Source organism: Sebastes fasciatus, chromosome 5 (assembly GCF_043250625.1).
Source record: "Sebastes fasciatus isolate fSebFas1 chromosome 5, fSebFas1.pri, whole genome shotgun sequence".
Taxonomy (NCBI): Eukaryota; Metazoa; Chordata; class Actinopteri; order Perciformes; family Sebastidae; genus Sebastes; species Sebastes fasciatus.
Window position 1 is genome coordinate 7,077,821 of NC_133799.1, and position 16,231 is coordinate 7,094,051.

Genomic DNA, 16,231 nt, shown 5'->3' on the forward strand with positions numbered 1-16,231 from the left:
CCTCTTACAGCATAAGTCTGCATGCAGCTCTCCATCTCGGCCTGAGTGAGCGTGTTGTTCTCTCTCTCTTCCGGGGGGTCAATCCAAGATACTCTCTTTATCTTCGGCTCGGGTCTCTCTATGCTCCTGCCTCTTCTTATTCTGTGTCGCAGCGATGTGCTGCTCTCAGACCCAGAAGGCAGCGGGGCAGCGCTGGCAGCAGCGGCAGCAGCAGCATTAATCCCCTCAGCCACACCTGTCGCTCCCCCACCTAACTCCTTTATGTCATGGATGCCATTATCATCGTCGTCGTCACACATCTCAAACACAGAGGCAGGGTCCATTCCTTTTTCCACCATAGTGGGGCTCCCGTCCTCCAGAAAACTGATGTCGATGGGGGGCCCAGTGCAGACCGGTCTTCTGTCAACCTTAACAACAACAACAACAACACAGATTACTGTAGTAACCTCAAACAACAGTATCACTACAAAATAAAAAATGTTCTTACTATACTTTAATAAAGTGCCACAGCATTAACATATTAACACTTCATAAATGTATATTATCCAGCCCGTTCTCATTCCCAGGGCGTCAAATACCATCGCTTTGTCACGGTGGTCGGCGTTAGATACTGAAGCACAAGGCATCCTTTAGCGTTGGTATGAGACACACCAGGCTTTCCATTAACTACAATGTAAACCCATCCGCGTCAATATTAAACGCTCAGGGAAAGTGCGTCATGAGTGTGGTGACGTAGTTTAAAAAGCGAAAAGCCACACACACACACACTGGGCAGGAGGAGCCCAGGAGGGGTGCTGGATGGGCCCAACAAACACAGGGCTTTCATCCAGGAGACCGCTGTTTGTGTCCTGTGCGTCATGTTACAATCAGCTGTTTGTTTGTGTCCCCTGCACGTTCACAACGTTCAGTGTCATTTTCACTGTACATATTTAGTAGATTTAAGCCCAACCGTGATGTTTTTTCCTAAACCTAATTATAGTTGTTTTATTGCCTGAACCTAAGCAAGTGTTTTTGTTTACTTCACAATATTAAACACGTGTTTACTGCGACCGAAAAGAGTGACACCGAGGGGTCTGACAAAGCGTCTGTATGTGATGAGTTGGGATGAGCGTTGTATTATCACACAGCTTATACCTTCTCTATGAAGCTGACTTTCCTCAGCTTCAAACCGCAGTCGATCAGACTTTCCTCCTCCGTCTCTCCTTCACTGAACCTCCCGCTGTCAGCCTCGTCCCTCTCACCTCCCTCCTCCTCATCAGGCACCCCGCATCCCCCGTTCAAACACTTCTTTTCCCTGAGAGAAGTTGAAGGGACAGATAGACATCAGACAAAATATGTGTGTGTGTGTGTGTGTGTGTGTGTGTGTGTGTGTGTGTGTGTGTGTGTGTTAACCGCTCACAGCGGTGTTCTGTCTATTTCCTCAGTGTCCGACTGGCATGAATCACAACTGCTCGCAGCGCGTAGACAATGTCAAGTGCAGATAAGGTGGCTGTTTGTTGTGAATAATACTTTGAGTGTCGGAGTGAATGACAACTGAAAACGCTTAAATGTCATTGTTCATCACACTGATCTTATGAGAAAGTGTCAGTTTCTCTTACTGCATACTTCAAATTGAGTGGGTGATTCGTTTCATCTCTTTTTGACATTTCACATCCCAGTGTTAAAACCCTAAATGTGCATTTTATTGAAGTGTGTGTTTAATGAATGAGAGTTTAAATAATGAGTCTGACCTTCTATCTGTGTACCCCAACCCTGGCCTGGTGCCCCTCAGTCCAGGTCCTGGCATGGCCTGGTCGTTGGGAGAGGCCTGGGCTTTTCCCGCTGCCAGCCGGCCGTATTTCAGCAGCACCGAGAGCAGCAGGTCCCACACGGCTCGCAGTGTGAGCTCGCCTAGCTTGTGGCGCTCATACAGGTAAGGCTGCAGCACCTCCTTCACATTTTGAAGGAACTGGCGTATGATGAGCAGAGTGGCCAGCATCTGACAAGGACAGAGAGAAACATTCAGTAAAAAATTAGCTGCCACGCTGAGTGAACATCCTGTGAATATGCTGTCCAACTAATCAGAGCATTTAAAGGAAACTCTTAGGATGCAGGCTGAGAGGATAAACCCTCATGGAGAAAATGCAACAAGTCAATCAAAACAAAATTATTTATGCAGACTTTATCCACAAACAAATCACATAAGGCAGAAAACTGCTGCTTTACGGTTCCCTATAAATTGAAAAGCATCCTCCGTCACTGATTGGGGTCCAGAGGTGCAATATGTTTGAAAGATCCAACAGGGAGCAGTGCAGTGGCAGTTTTCTGGACAATGTGATTCACTGTGGATGTGCCCTTTAAGACCATTGAAACAACATGTCATTGGCATGTGATGCGTTGAGGCCAATGACTGATGAACAAATCCAAATCACACACAGCAGGAAGTACAAAATTTGTACTTATTTATTAATAAGCTCAACTAGAAGGATAATTCAGGTTTATAACAATTTAAGTAGCTCCATTATTATTTATACCATGGTCTGGGTCAGGGGTCGGCAACCTTTACTATCAAAAGCCATTTTAGGTTAAAAAAAAAAAAAGGTCTGGAGCCGCAAAACATTTGAGCATTGTGATGAAGGTAACACAGCTTATAGTCTAAGTATACGGTATATAAGTCTAATGCAGTGAGGGCCAAAGAGCAAATGTACTATGGAGTATTCGGGCCACATTGAGATTTCCAGAATAAAGTCATAATTATACGAGAAAAAAAGTCATAACTTTATGAGAAAAAAAGTCGTAATATTACAAGAATAAAGTCATAACTTGTTTTTTGTTTACATTTTCATTTTTTTTTATCATTGTTGTAGGTCTATGGTAGTATTAGGGCCACATTGAGGAAAAAAAATAAATCTGAGATTTCGAGAAAAAAGTCATAATATTACGAAAATAAAATAATATGTTTACAAGAAAAAAGTCGCAATATTACGAGAATAAAGTCATAACTTTACGAGAAAAAAGGTCGTAATATCACGTAAAATTACTACTTTATAATATTATTACTTTTTTCCCGTAAACTTCTGACTTTATTCTCATAATATTAAAACTTTTTTCTTGTAAACATATGACTTTATTTTCGTAATATTCCGACTTTTTTCTCGAAATCTCAGATTTATTTTTTTTCCTCAATGTGGCCCTAATACTCCGTCGTACCATAGACCTACAACAATGATAAAAAAAAAAATGAAAATGTAAACAAAAAACAGTTATTCATTTCCACAAATCTTTTAATAAATCCACAGGGAGCCACTGGAGAGGAGCTAAAGAGCAGCATGTGGCTCCGGAGCCGCAGGTTGCTAAGAGACCCCTGGTCTGGGTGAATACTCGATTCTGATTGGCTGCAAGGTCTCCATTAATTCCTGATAATGGACACCTCATCGGGCATTATCCCTTACGTGTAATAAAAATGAGTTGAGCGACATCACAAAAGAGAAGTCTGATAGGGCGAGTAAGGTAAGCAGTCAGACCTTCATACAGGTTTTAAACAAACCCTCTGAATGGCAAAACTTCCTTTATTTGAACAAAGGGTATAATTATTATAACCCCAAATATTATATCCACCATTTGAGTGGGCTGATTTCAGTTGGTTGACCTGTGTGATTGTCTGACTGCTCATGCCTCTTGACACATCAAGCTTTATTGTAGCAATATTGCTTTCCAGATCTCATGAAGTAAATATTGTCAAAACGGATAGAAATGTTGGCCAGTACTCGGAAAAATGAACCCAGGTTGTAATAAACCAGAATTATCCACAAAACCCAGCATTGAGTATGTCTTCAGATCTTTAATACACACCCAGAGGATACGCATACTAAGAATTGCAGCATCACAAAGCTTACTATCCGTTATTGGCTTTTAATCTAAAAAGCAATTGTTTCCAAGTCAAATACTGCTGACGCACAATATCCTAGCTACAGCAGAGATGCAAACACAAAACCACAATGACTTCCTGGCAAGATCATGGACAGGATGTTACTTTCAGTCAATGATGGGAGTCCTTGGAAATGGAGAAAAAGGAGATACTGTTCTCCCACTGCTACCTGGAGCAGTCGGCACAGATACGTCAGAGTTAGACGCTGGCAGAAACATGCTGACAACACCAGATGGTTTTCATTTCAGACGCTTAAAGGACTACACCAGTGTTTTAGCCATGTTTTAGCCATGTTTTTCTTACTTTTGGGACAGCTATTGGTTTCTATTCATTTAACTACAGTATGAAAATTAACTAAGAAAAATCCTGTCTGCTTATAGTTCTCATTGTTATTTCACTCTTGTGTTTTAAAGGTAAAATGTGTAGGATCTGGCGATATCTAGGTTGCAGATTGCAACCAGCAGAAAATTCTCCCACGTGCCAAGCGAGTAGGAGAACGACGGTGGCAGACGTGAAAACGCGAATGGACCCATTTAGAGCCAGTGTTTGGTTTGTCCGTTCTGGGCTACTGTAGAAACATGGCAGCCGGCTCCGTGAAGAGAGGACCCGCTTCGTATGTAGATATAATTGGCTCATTCTAAGGTAACAAAAACACAACGATTCTTAGTTTCAGGTGATTATATACTAATGAATACATAGTTTTCACATCTCTGCTAATAGATCCCCTGAAATGCCACATACTGTTTCTTTAATGCAGTTGAAAGTGGAATGATTGTTTAGCAAAAAAGTAAATATACTGTGACAAATATTTGCAGAAGCTGGGCTGAACTGGTTGTGAATCAGACAAGGATGTCAGGTGATGTTGAAAGAATATGACAAGCTCAATGAGGTGGCACTCTGGCTGAGAGTGTAACAGAAACTGACAGACAGTGACAATCGAGGTGCGAGTGGTGAGAGTTGTATCGGAAAAATAATTCACACAAACGGCACGGAAGGAAAAGGCCAATAAAAAAAATCCACATCAATTCCACATCCCCACGTCAAAAGACAAAAATGGCAAAACCACTCAACTTTTGTAACTATGAATGATGCTCATATAAGCAGGTGAGGTTGCACAGAAAAAAAACAATCATTGAAACAATCAGACATTATCTTCTGACGGCTACATTTTAAATTCTCTACCGCGTTAAACTGCTCATCCATCATGTCTGTCTGGTGAAAGCCATGTGTCTCCAAAATATGGAGTTTTTAAGAAGCAGGAAAAACAGGATTATATTTGACGTGATGACATTTTGAAATTATGAATTGGGTTCTTGAAGTTGCAAGATTTTCACCAGACAAATGCAATCAAAACACACGCTATAATTTCATACAAAGCCGGTTGGTAGTTCAAGTTCATGTCGTGATCGGCACGGAGCATGCAAGGTTAAGACCCAGGTGGTCAGAAGTGGACCTCTCGCCCAGACAGTGGATGTACAGGGAGCATACTTTGGACCTGAGTAAAGCCCTGAAGAACCAGGGCACAGAGACCACAAGCATCTGGATCTTGAGGTAGAGGGAAGGCAGCAGATTGACCCGGACCTGCCGCTGCAGACTCCTTAACAGAGACAACACCAGCAGCATCTTCCATAGACGGACAAATGGATGAGATGTGCGGATGGATGGTTATGGAAATGAATGCATGTAAGCAGAGAGAGCAAAGCATTTAAGGATGGGAGAACGACAGATGTTGTGAGGCAAAATGAATTACTGGAGCTAATGAGTGACAGGAACATTAGAGCTGGGATGTTTCTTACCTCTTTCAGGCGCTCCATGTCTTTGAGGTAGAATCCAATGTAAAAAAGGCTGAGATAAGAATTTACAAACTGAAACTGTAAGAGGAAGAAACGCCAGGTGTCATTAAGGAGAAAGTTGTGTGAAGTTTCTCAATCACATAGTGTTTAGATATGAATGTAATGCAAAGCAACTCACAAGAACCATTTTGATGATGAGATTTTTCTCATAGGCACTCTGGAGTCTATAGTTTTCTGTGGAAAAACAATATAATTCATCCCTTACTGCTCATAAACGTAATATACAGTCAAATAATTGAAACTAATTACTAATTCGAGTTTACAAGAGATTACTAAAAATCCACAAGGAGTGTTAAAGAATCTCAAATGAAATCAATTTTATTAAGATTATTATCTTGTTATTATGATGTATATACATATAATTCTGTAAGTTTGACTCTCACCCATGTCGTTGAGCCAGCAGGCGATTTTCCTGTACACCTCGTCACATGCAGTCACAGTGATAGCTAGCATGATTTTGGGGATGAAGCGAGCTAGCCGAGGCATTTCCTTGATCCCCATCACAAACTCCTGCAGAGACACAATCACAGATTTTTTACACGTCACCTCCGAGAAAAAAAACATCAAGTCGCTTTTATTCGTATCAAGTTCTACCCATAGCCTGTAGAACTTAGACGTCTAACGGGCTTGCTGCGTCATTACATCCACCCATAAAAGAAAACTGCTGTAAACAAGGACAGATGCAGAGCAAGGAGATTTTTTACCACTAAAACTAGTATTGCTACATTTATACAAGCAGGACACGTAAAAGACAGATGCTGACAGCTGACTGACCTGCAGCTCAAAGCAGATGAGCATGACCAGGAAGACAAAGCAGAGACAGAGGATACAGATGGGCAGGCTGACCAGCCACCTGAATACACGCCTCCGCCACGGAGGATAGTAGAACTCCTCACATCCTGTTACGGGACTGCAGCGCTTGACTCCCTGCCGAGAGAGAGAGAGAGAAAGAGAGTGTATGAAAGGGCATGAAAGAGAAGAGAAGAGGATATGGAGATGGAAGGAGTCAGAGTTTTAGTTTCTCTCACCCGGAACTGAGGCCGTGGCTCCTCCAGGGATTCAGCCGGCGTATCCAGTGTTCCCCACTTGAACGCCAGCTCGGCCCCCCTCCTCTTCCACCGCTCCAGAAACAGAGTGGCCCACACCACGTTGAACAGGGCAAACACCACACAGCAGATGTCACGACTCGTCTGAAAACAACACAAACACGCAGACTTAGACTACGATGTTGTTAATTTTTCAGTTGCTTTAGGCTACGACGGCTTCTCTCCTCACCTGATCTGACTCAGTGAGCATCCACAGCACAAAGCCGATCACAGCAGGATATAACATAGAAGTGGTGTAAAATCCCAGCCAGGCAAAATACATGGCGATCTTCACCCCAAAGTAGTCACAGATATCATCTGTAAACACCAGTGAAAAATTACAAATTAGAAGGATAATATGACACAGTTATTGTGACAGTTAAAACAGTGATTCTCAAAGTGGGGTCCGTGGCACTCCGTCAGGGGGTCCACAAAATAATCTGCTATAAATTATTAAATTGTGCTGTATCATTAAAAAGTACATATGTGCCAAAAAAAAAGCATACTGTGTCCATTACTACCACCCACGTTAGCTTTGGGCCAATAGAAACTGATATGATTGTGACTCATCACGTCAATCTGTCATGAATCAGGCACTTCACTCAGGGTGCAATGAACCTTTCCTGCTGCTTAGCTTAGCTTATTCAAGTGACACTAAGCCCAAACTAGATAAATTGTGAAAATATGATGAGTTATATCGAGCGACAGCGACGGGAGACCAGAATGCGTCATGTGTCTTCATTCGCCAGCATTCGAAGCCATGAAGCCGGCCATGCTGAAGCGACTTCTGATTACAAAGCACCAGGAATATAAGGGCAAAACAAAGTGGCGTTAACATGATTCAAATTGAAATGTGTTTCTGTTTATCACTAACAAACAAGGCTAATGTATTTAGGCTGAAAAGTTTTAGAATACAAATAGTTAAAAATGTTAGTAAGCATTTTGCTTGGTCGGTGTTACGATTATGAGGGGTCCTTGGTACATTTTTCCCCTTTAAGGGTTCCCTGGCCCCAAAATGTTTGAGAACCCCTGAGTTAAAGCTGGGACAGAACAAGGAACCACGAGCAAAGCAAGTGATTCACACTACTGTCCGTCAAACCTACTTTCTTCTGTCTTGGTGGCTGTACTAGAGTGTTATGTATATATTAGTTTGTCTCTGCGTATGAGTGTCTTGTTCTACTGACCTAAAGGCTGTTTCTCACAAACAGCCTGAACCCAGGACTTCATCAGCTGACTGAGGATCCTCTGCTCATGGAGAGGAAACACCTGCTGGATCACACCTCGCGCACTCAGCTCCGGGACTGCAGAGAAGAAAGTAAGTTAAAATGACTTACAGTGTGTTACTTTTTGTTAGCGTTTGTAATGTAATGTGTCTGTCCAGAACATGGTGGCTTATGATGGTAATTGTCATATTTGTGGTGGTTTATGGTTTCAACCATTAGACAGGTGGCTGTTACATTTCTTGACTCCAGCTGTATTTTGCTATGGTGATTCAGGGTTAGTAGCCTGTGTTGAATAATGTAGTAACACTGCAGACAGCTGTGACATGACTCTCACACCGCACAGCTTAATTTAATATGAGTAAATCGGCTGAGATCGACTGACGTATAACTTGGTTAGACTCTATTTAAGAGGCACTTGATTATTTACATATTATCTTGTGTGTATTATTAACATGATATCAATAATTGCTATTCTAAATATCAGTTCACACCTGGCCCCTGCAGTCTACTTGTCATAGTGTTCTTGGGCAAGATACTGAACCCTAAATTGCTCCTGATGTGGAAGTACCATCTGTGTGTAAATGTAAGTGTGAATGTTTATTGCAGCTGATGAGCAGGTGGCACCTTGTATGGCAGCATCTGCTACCAGTGTATGAATGTGTGTGTGATTGCTGGCTTGTATTGTAAAGCTCTGAGTGGTTGTTAACGCATTAAAGCAACTTTTTTAGGTTTTTAGGTTGTAGCAGGCTCAGTTTTAAAACTATTGAAGATTCTGGCATCATATTAAACTAAAAATCCCAAGGAATCTATTGGTACAAACCATGTCATACTACCTTGTCGCGAAGGAGGTTAAATAACGCTCCAAACTTGCGCTAAATTTTAGCAAGGAAAAGCTGGCATGGCTGTTTTCAAAGGGGTCCCTTGACCTCTGACCTCAAGATATGTGAATGAAAATGGGTTCTATGGGTACCCACGAGTCTCCCCTTTACAGACATGCCCACTTTATGATAATCACATGCAGTTTGGGGCAAGTCATAGTCAAGTCAGCACACTGACACATTGACAGCTGTTGTTGTCTGTTGGGCTGCAGTTTGCCATGTTATGATTTGAGCAGATTTTTTTATGCTAAATGCAGTACCTGTGAGGGTTTCTGGACAATATTTGTCATTGTTTTGTGTTGTTAATTGATTTCCAATAATAAATATATACATACATTTGCATAAAGCAAGCATATTTGCCCACTCCTATGTTGATAAGAGTATTAAATACTTGACAAATCTCCCTTTAACATACATTTTGAACAGATAAAAAATTTGTGATTAATTTGGAATTAATCGCAATTAACTATGGACAATCATGCGATTAATTGCAATTAAATATCTTAATCGATTGACAGCCCTAATATAAAACAGTAAACCATCAAATCTATCACAACTGGTTTAGTTTAAACCCTAATCAACTGAGGGATTATTTCCAAAAGCCTGCCAAAGAACCACCTTCTTTTTAATAAAGACAAATATCACATAATGTACTGATAAAGGGTGCAACTTACTAATTGGCTGGCCCTCCAGGAAGTTGATATTATGAAGCACCTCCCCATGTTTGGCACGTAGATTATCCAGCCAGTATTTAATGATGCTCTGCCTCTCCTGCAGAGAACAAGAGTAAATTTAGGTGATACATTTACAGCATATTCACTTGTGTGTGTGTGTGTGTGTGTGTGTGTGTGTGTGTGTGTGTGTGTGTGTGTGTGTGTGTGTGTGTGTGTATGTGCGTGTGTGTGTGTGTGTGTGTGTGTGTGTTTTTGTGTGTGTGCACATGTTAACGCTGACCTGTGAAGTAAAGAAACACAGCTCGCTCTCGATGTTCTCGTAGATGTAGTCCTCCTCACAGGAGAAGTTTCGTGTTCCTCCGCCAAACTCGGTTTTCACCCCTTTCCTCAGTCCCATCTCCTCAGCACCTCGCAACAAACTGCAGGACAACACAGAGAGACTGAGTGTTACAGAGCATCATACAGTATACATCTCTTACCCCAGTTGAACGTTGGTGAAAAATGGTCAGTGTTTAAAAACCTTTTCCTTTGACTCTGAGGGACTTGTACCTAAAACCTGACCTTTCCAGATTAATGTTGATATTAATCAACAACTATTTTGATAATTGATTTAGTCATTTATCAAGCAAAAATGACAACCATTCTCTAATTCATTGTGAGGATTTACTGCTTTTCTGTGTTATACCTTTGAATATTTGATCTTTTTCCCCTTTGGACTGTTGGTTGGAAAACACAACCAATTTGAAGATTTCACTTTGTGCTCTGGGAAATTGGGATTTACATTTTTCCACATGTTTGGACATTTTATAGAATAAATATTAATGAACTTTTCACAAGTAAAAAAACAATCATTAAACAATTATTAATAATGAAAACAGTTGCAGTCTTATGATGGATAGCTGAATACATTTCTATTAAACTCAATTTTAGCTCTGTAGAAAATATCTTACTGGAAATGACCAGCGTGTATTTGGCCAGTTGTTTAATGGGATTAAAAAAAACACCAGCAAACAACAACATTAGCAGAGATGGATTGTCCTTCGTAGTGTTAAAGTCATCTGAACTCTCTCTCTCTAATGCTTTAACCTCATCACTCTCTCGCATCATCTCATTTCCCATCAACCCTTTCTCCATGTCTCTTCTCCTCCTCCTTTCTCCAGCCACTCTGTCTACTCTCCCCTCCTCTCTTCATCCTTTTATCGCCCACAGTCCTCTCCTTTGTTTCCTTCTCCCCCTCCTCCTCCTCCTTTATCCCATCATCCCCTTCTCCTCTCCTTCTGCCCTTCCCGGCGGCTTTGTGCTGAAATCGCAGCGATAATGCAGCACCACGCCCTCTGTGTCCCTCCAGGCAGGCAGCTCACCTCTCTCTGTCACATGAACATGTATATATATATATATAGTTTACACACACACATGCAGGAGCACAGCCTAGGTGGGCCTGTAACATCCATCCATCATGCAGCTCCGGGCAGTGCAGTGAAGTACGATCAGCACCATGATGGATTACAGCAGAAATTCTGAGGTGTAAGCTCCTGTAGCACCGCTGAATACTGCTTAGTGCGCAGCACCATCACAATAAAGGTCCTTGTCTGAGAAAAAACAAAACAGGCTGTATCTATTTAAACCAACTGTTTAGTAATCTAAGCCAATAACTGCAAGGCCTTTCAAAGGTGTGCAGCTCCTGCTGCTGCTGCCAGGAATCTTGATGAGATTCCCCCTTTCTTATTTAATCGAAAACGTTATCGCCTTTTACACTCTCTCTCCCCAAATACAAGGAGTCTTAATTTGGAGACGCAGTCAAAGGGAAGGTGTGGACAAAGCTTGCCTTGTAAAAGAGCAGAATACTGCTGAGGGAGAGCACTGCACGTAAGGTTTATGCTAATTTAGCAAATATCTCTATCAGACGTAATGTAGAAAGTCAGCAGAACAGGACGGCATGCTGTAAATTGCCCAGTCAGAGCTGAGATATGAGTAATGTATGGTACGTCAGCTATGGAAAGACGAGGAGGAGGAGGAGGATTTACTGTATGCCACCACTTGACTTGAGTACGTTAATTGCTACCATTGTGCTTTCTGCTATAGTTGTTTTCAAAGCAATGAATGGAGACTTTCTGAAAATAACAGCATTGAATCTGTGAGCCCAGCTGTTTTGATCTCATACCCACATTTCCTACACTGGTCTCTCTTTCAAAACAAACATAGGAGAAAGAGCAATGCCATTTCAGTTGATAGGATAATATAACAACAAGCCAACAGTTGACAGCAAACACACCTGGAGCCCTCAGCTGGTATTCTCACATCGCAGGGATTTAAAGGGAAATTCTCACCGCTTTAGTATGCAAAGGGAATGACTAGTCAAGGTGGGTTTGAGAGGATGGAGTACTTTCTGGGTTATCTCTTTTTATCACATGAGATGTAGGTCAACCTATCTAACAGCAGGTGTGTGTGTGTGTAGAGAGAGAGAGGAGAGTGTGCTTCTTGTCACACAGCAATCATTTTACCTGAGCATTTCATCTAAAACCCACTGGCACACTTTCAGAGAGCACTCTCTACCACATTACCCTCCTTGTTGTTTTCTCTTTGTCTTTCTGCTTGACTCCTCTTTCTCTTCCTCGCTTGTTCTCTCTTTGCATCTGTTCCTTTGCATCTATCTTCTCTTATTTTGTTCCTTCTGGCCATCTGTCTACTCCTGCTCCATTCACTGGTAAAAGGCTTGGTTGAGACTTTTCAAGAGGCCCGTTGGTAAATGCACAGTCAGCAGAGAGGACTCTACATTTGTCAAGAGGTGAAACGCAGTATGGAACAGCGTGTGACACCCTGATCCCCTGGATTGTATTTCTCAGTATTTATACACCAAAGTCAACGCTGAGATTAAAATGACCCTGGGCTCATCACCAAGTTCCCATGGGGATATTTTCAAAACAAGAGACTATATCTGGGCAGTGTAATCAGAGCAAATACAATCCATACTATTTAGCCTGAGACTAACCTTCTGCAAACCTTTAAATAACCTGCAGCCAGAGGCAGAGCAGTGGTGCTGATACAGTAAACCAGGCTTCACTAATGATTCACTCTGTATGAGCTACCGTGCCTTCTATAGCTGCAGCTAAATACAATACCACAATAAACAAAGGTACAATTGTACCCCAGCACAGAACAGCTAGGATATGTTTGTCTTAAACAAACAACTCCAGTAGTAGCATTTAAAAATAACTAATCCTCAAACTACTAGAGGAAGCACTGATATATACTCTATTATTCATTTGGCATCTTCTTTATCTGTTGAGTAGGGGTGTAAGAAAATATCCATACACATGAGTATCACGATATTATGTTTTGCAATACTATATCAATTCTCCAATACGCTGTATAGATTTTTAATTAACCTCTTAAAAATCCGACCCGGCCACTATTCTGTCTTTCAGACGTTGTAGCGAGCTCAATTTTAAAGCTAGAGTGAAGCTACGGGCATCATACCTGAGGAATCTATTGGTACCAACCATGTCATACTTGTCATACTTATAAAGTTACGCAAAATTTTGGCAAGGAAAAACTGACATGGCCATTTTCAAAGGGTCCCTTGATCTCTGACCTCAATATATGTGATTGAAAATGGATTCAATATGGGTTCCCACAAGACTTTTTTTTGGTGTATTTGAATATTTTTGCATATTGTGGTCCCTAAAAAGACTTAGAACTGCATAAATTGGGTATTACTGGAAAGCTGGGACTCTTGTGGATCCAATGAGTCCATCTGTATTCATGTGTGATGATATCCCCTTAGTACCCATTTCACATAGTGACTTTTTGTACTCAGATTTTATACATGTGTCTTTATACTATGACAGTTTTCCTAAAATTAGATTTGGCTTGGGAACCGGAGGGTCGCCGGGTTCGAGTCCTCACATGAACCAAGTACTTAGTATGAACTGGTAGATGGAGAGATGCCAGATTGCCTCTTGGGCACTGCCGAGGTGCCCTTGAGCAAACCGCTCGGGGCGCCTGTCAGGGGCAGCCCCCTTGTTCTGACATCTCTCCATTAATGCATGTATATAGGTCCTGTTTGTGCATGCGTGTATTTAGGGCTGTGTATAAAAAATAACAAAGTGAAAAAAATTTAATTTCCCCTCAGGGTATCAATAAAGTGCTTTCTTCTTCTCCTCTTCTTCTTCTCTTCTTCTTCATCTAATGGTGAAATTCTACATCATCATATCTTCAGAAAACTCTCAAAATTATAGTCCTATATAATCTCAAACTATTGTACCTAATTTTTTCCTTCTTTTCTTTTTCATGCTATTTTTTTTACTGTTATATCACATAGTTATTCTAATTTAAATCCAATAAATAACAGTATGTACATGTCTTAGTCCCTTGGATGTTAAATAGGAGTCAAACCATTTAACGATTAATCAGGCGACAGAAAATGAACTGGCAAAACTATTTTGAACCAATAATTGTTCTTTTGAGTCATTTATCAAGTAAAAATTACAGACATTTACTTGTTCTAACTTCCCCAATGTGAGGATTGTCTGCTTTTGTCTGTTTTATGTCATTGTTAATTGAATATCTTTGGGTTTTGGACCGTTGATCAGACAAAACAAGACACCTGAAGATGTCACTATGATGAACATTTTCATTATTTTCTGACATTTTATAGACAAAACAAACAGTTGATTACTATTTTATAGAATTACAGATTAATAAATAATGAAAATAACCATTAGTTGCAGCCATACTGAGCACATAAGATTAGAAATTTATGACTAAATATACCCTTGCAAAAATGTGTTGCTAACAATAGACAACCTTTGCAGAGAGGCAGAGTCCTTACTTTTCATATGTGGCGGTGACGAAGAATGCGTAGACTCGTGTGTGCTTGTGATGTCGTATTTGGATGATGAGCTCTGGGATTCCCAGCCGGATGTGGTTCAGTAGCCATAGCAACGTGTGGTCATCTGTAGTGTCTGTGGCAGGAAATAAAAAATAAAAATAAATTTTCAAACATACCCACGCATCGTTGTACACGGTAGCTGCCGGGAGTACTCCCACAGTCTTGTACTATTTATTCCTGAGCAGCAACTGGAGGTTAAGAGTCGTACCAACAAACACTTGAGAATGACTCTTCTTCTCTGCTTTCTCAGCTGCTTCAGAGATTAAAACTGGTCATAAAACTGCTCCTCTGACCTTCAGGCTATGGCTAAGAAAGTTAAATGAGGTAGTACGATCAATATAATAGTCATGATTCTCATCTTTATTATCAACAGTACGTGACTGTATTGATCTTGCAGATAATAGTTATCTGCTGCTCAGCGGTAGGATGGGATCTCTGTGTTCTTAGAGATACATAATAATCTCTTTAAATGGGAGAAATTGTTTTCTTCCTTGCCTGAGGGTACATTTACAGCTGTATATTTATCAGATTGGATCACATTTTACATTTTGTGAAGCTGTGGTGAAGGTTGGAGCATTTAAATAAAAAGGTTGTTTGCAAATTTGTGTTAAATTGCATAATGCAAATGTGTCTGCGTGTGTGTGTGCTCTTGTACTTCCATATTTGTGAGGACCAATATTTAGACCTAAAGAGCGAAGACACTGGGAAGTTAGGATATTACGGCCAGTCTTCACTTATTCAAAGGGATGTTTAAGGGTTAAGACTTGGTGTTACAGTTTAGTAGAGCTCAAACAGTTAGACTGAAAATCATTTGACAGCTATTTTCTTTTTAGCGTTATAGTTTTTCAAGCAAAAATGCAAAAACATTATGTGGTTCCAGCTTCTCAAATGGAGGATTTGCTGCTTTTCTTTGTCACATATGACAGTATACTGAATATCTTTAGGTTTTAAACAATTAATTGGACAAAACGAGCAATTTGAATATATTACATTGGGCTCTGGGAGATAATGAAAATATCCATTAGTTGCACCTAGGTTTAGTTGAGAGAAAGGGTTGACCTATACATGTTGTTGTGATGGTGAAGGTTAGGGTTTCACTATGTCAACGACGGTCCTCACAAGGATAGAAATACAAACGTGTGTGAGCGTGTGACTGCTTGACCTGCAAATGTCATGAGGACATCACAGTTCTCCGTGGGCACCGTTTTCATCCAAGACTTATGAGACATGATGTGTCTCCCAGCCTGCAGCAGCCGCTTTCCAAACAACTTATCTGAGAGATAGAGAGAGAGAGACAGACAGACAGACAGACGGACAGAGGGGGGGAGAGAGAGAGAGAGAGAGAGAGAGTCACCTTTTCAAAGTCAAATCGTGTAAGAAGCAATGACATTTCTAACATTTTCCACCAAACTCCCCCACCAAAACTCTTACCCCTGCTGCCCCGACACACACACACACACACACACACACACACACACACACAGAAAGACACACACAGAATCGTCCTTCTCGACGGGATGGGATTTAAATGTCATGCCCCTTTGCCTCATAACAGCTAATCCTGCCCTGCCGAGACCAGAGGCCACACATTGTCCACGCTCTCTAAATTGTTTCACTCATACGCACAGATGCTCAATCAACTCAACACATGTAAGTGCAGCTCCTTCTCAGTGTTGTCATGTGTCCTGAGTCTCAGGGACACCCACATAATATAAGCCTT

General features: G+C 41.1%; 1 protein-coding gene across 2 annotated transcripts in view; it reads right to left on the minus strand.

Annotated features, from left to right (window-relative positions):
- ano8b (anoctamin 8b) overlaps positions 1-16,231 on the minus strand; it is a 47,473-nt gene that overhangs the window by 7,908 nt on the left and 23,334 nt on the right. For both annotated transcript variants that reach the window (XM_074634788.1, XM_074634789.1), the window contains exons 2-15: positions 15,674-15,784; positions 14,452-14,584; positions 9,901-10,039; positions 9,621-9,717; positions 8,030-8,146; positions 7,036-7,163; positions 6,789-6,950; positions 6,535-6,687; positions 6,144-6,270; positions 5,879-5,934; positions 5,704-5,778; positions 1,731-1,978; positions 1,135-1,294; positions 9-407 (exon numbers count right to left, since the gene is read on the minus strand). In XM_074634788.1, the coding sequence (XP_074490889.1) occupies positions 9-407; positions 1,135-1,294; positions 1,731-1,978; positions 5,704-5,778; positions 5,879-5,934; positions 6,144-6,270; positions 6,535-6,687; positions 6,789-6,950; positions 7,036-7,163; positions 8,030-8,146; positions 9,621-9,717; positions 9,901-10,039; positions 14,452-14,584; positions 15,674-15,784 (2,105 nt within the window). The remainder of the gene's footprint in view (positions 1-8; positions 408-1,134; positions 1,295-1,730; positions 1,979-5,703; positions 5,779-5,878; positions 5,935-6,143; positions 6,271-6,534; positions 6,688-6,788; positions 6,951-7,035; positions 7,164-8,029; positions 8,147-9,620; positions 9,718-9,900; positions 10,040-14,451; positions 14,585-15,673; positions 15,785-16,231) is intronic.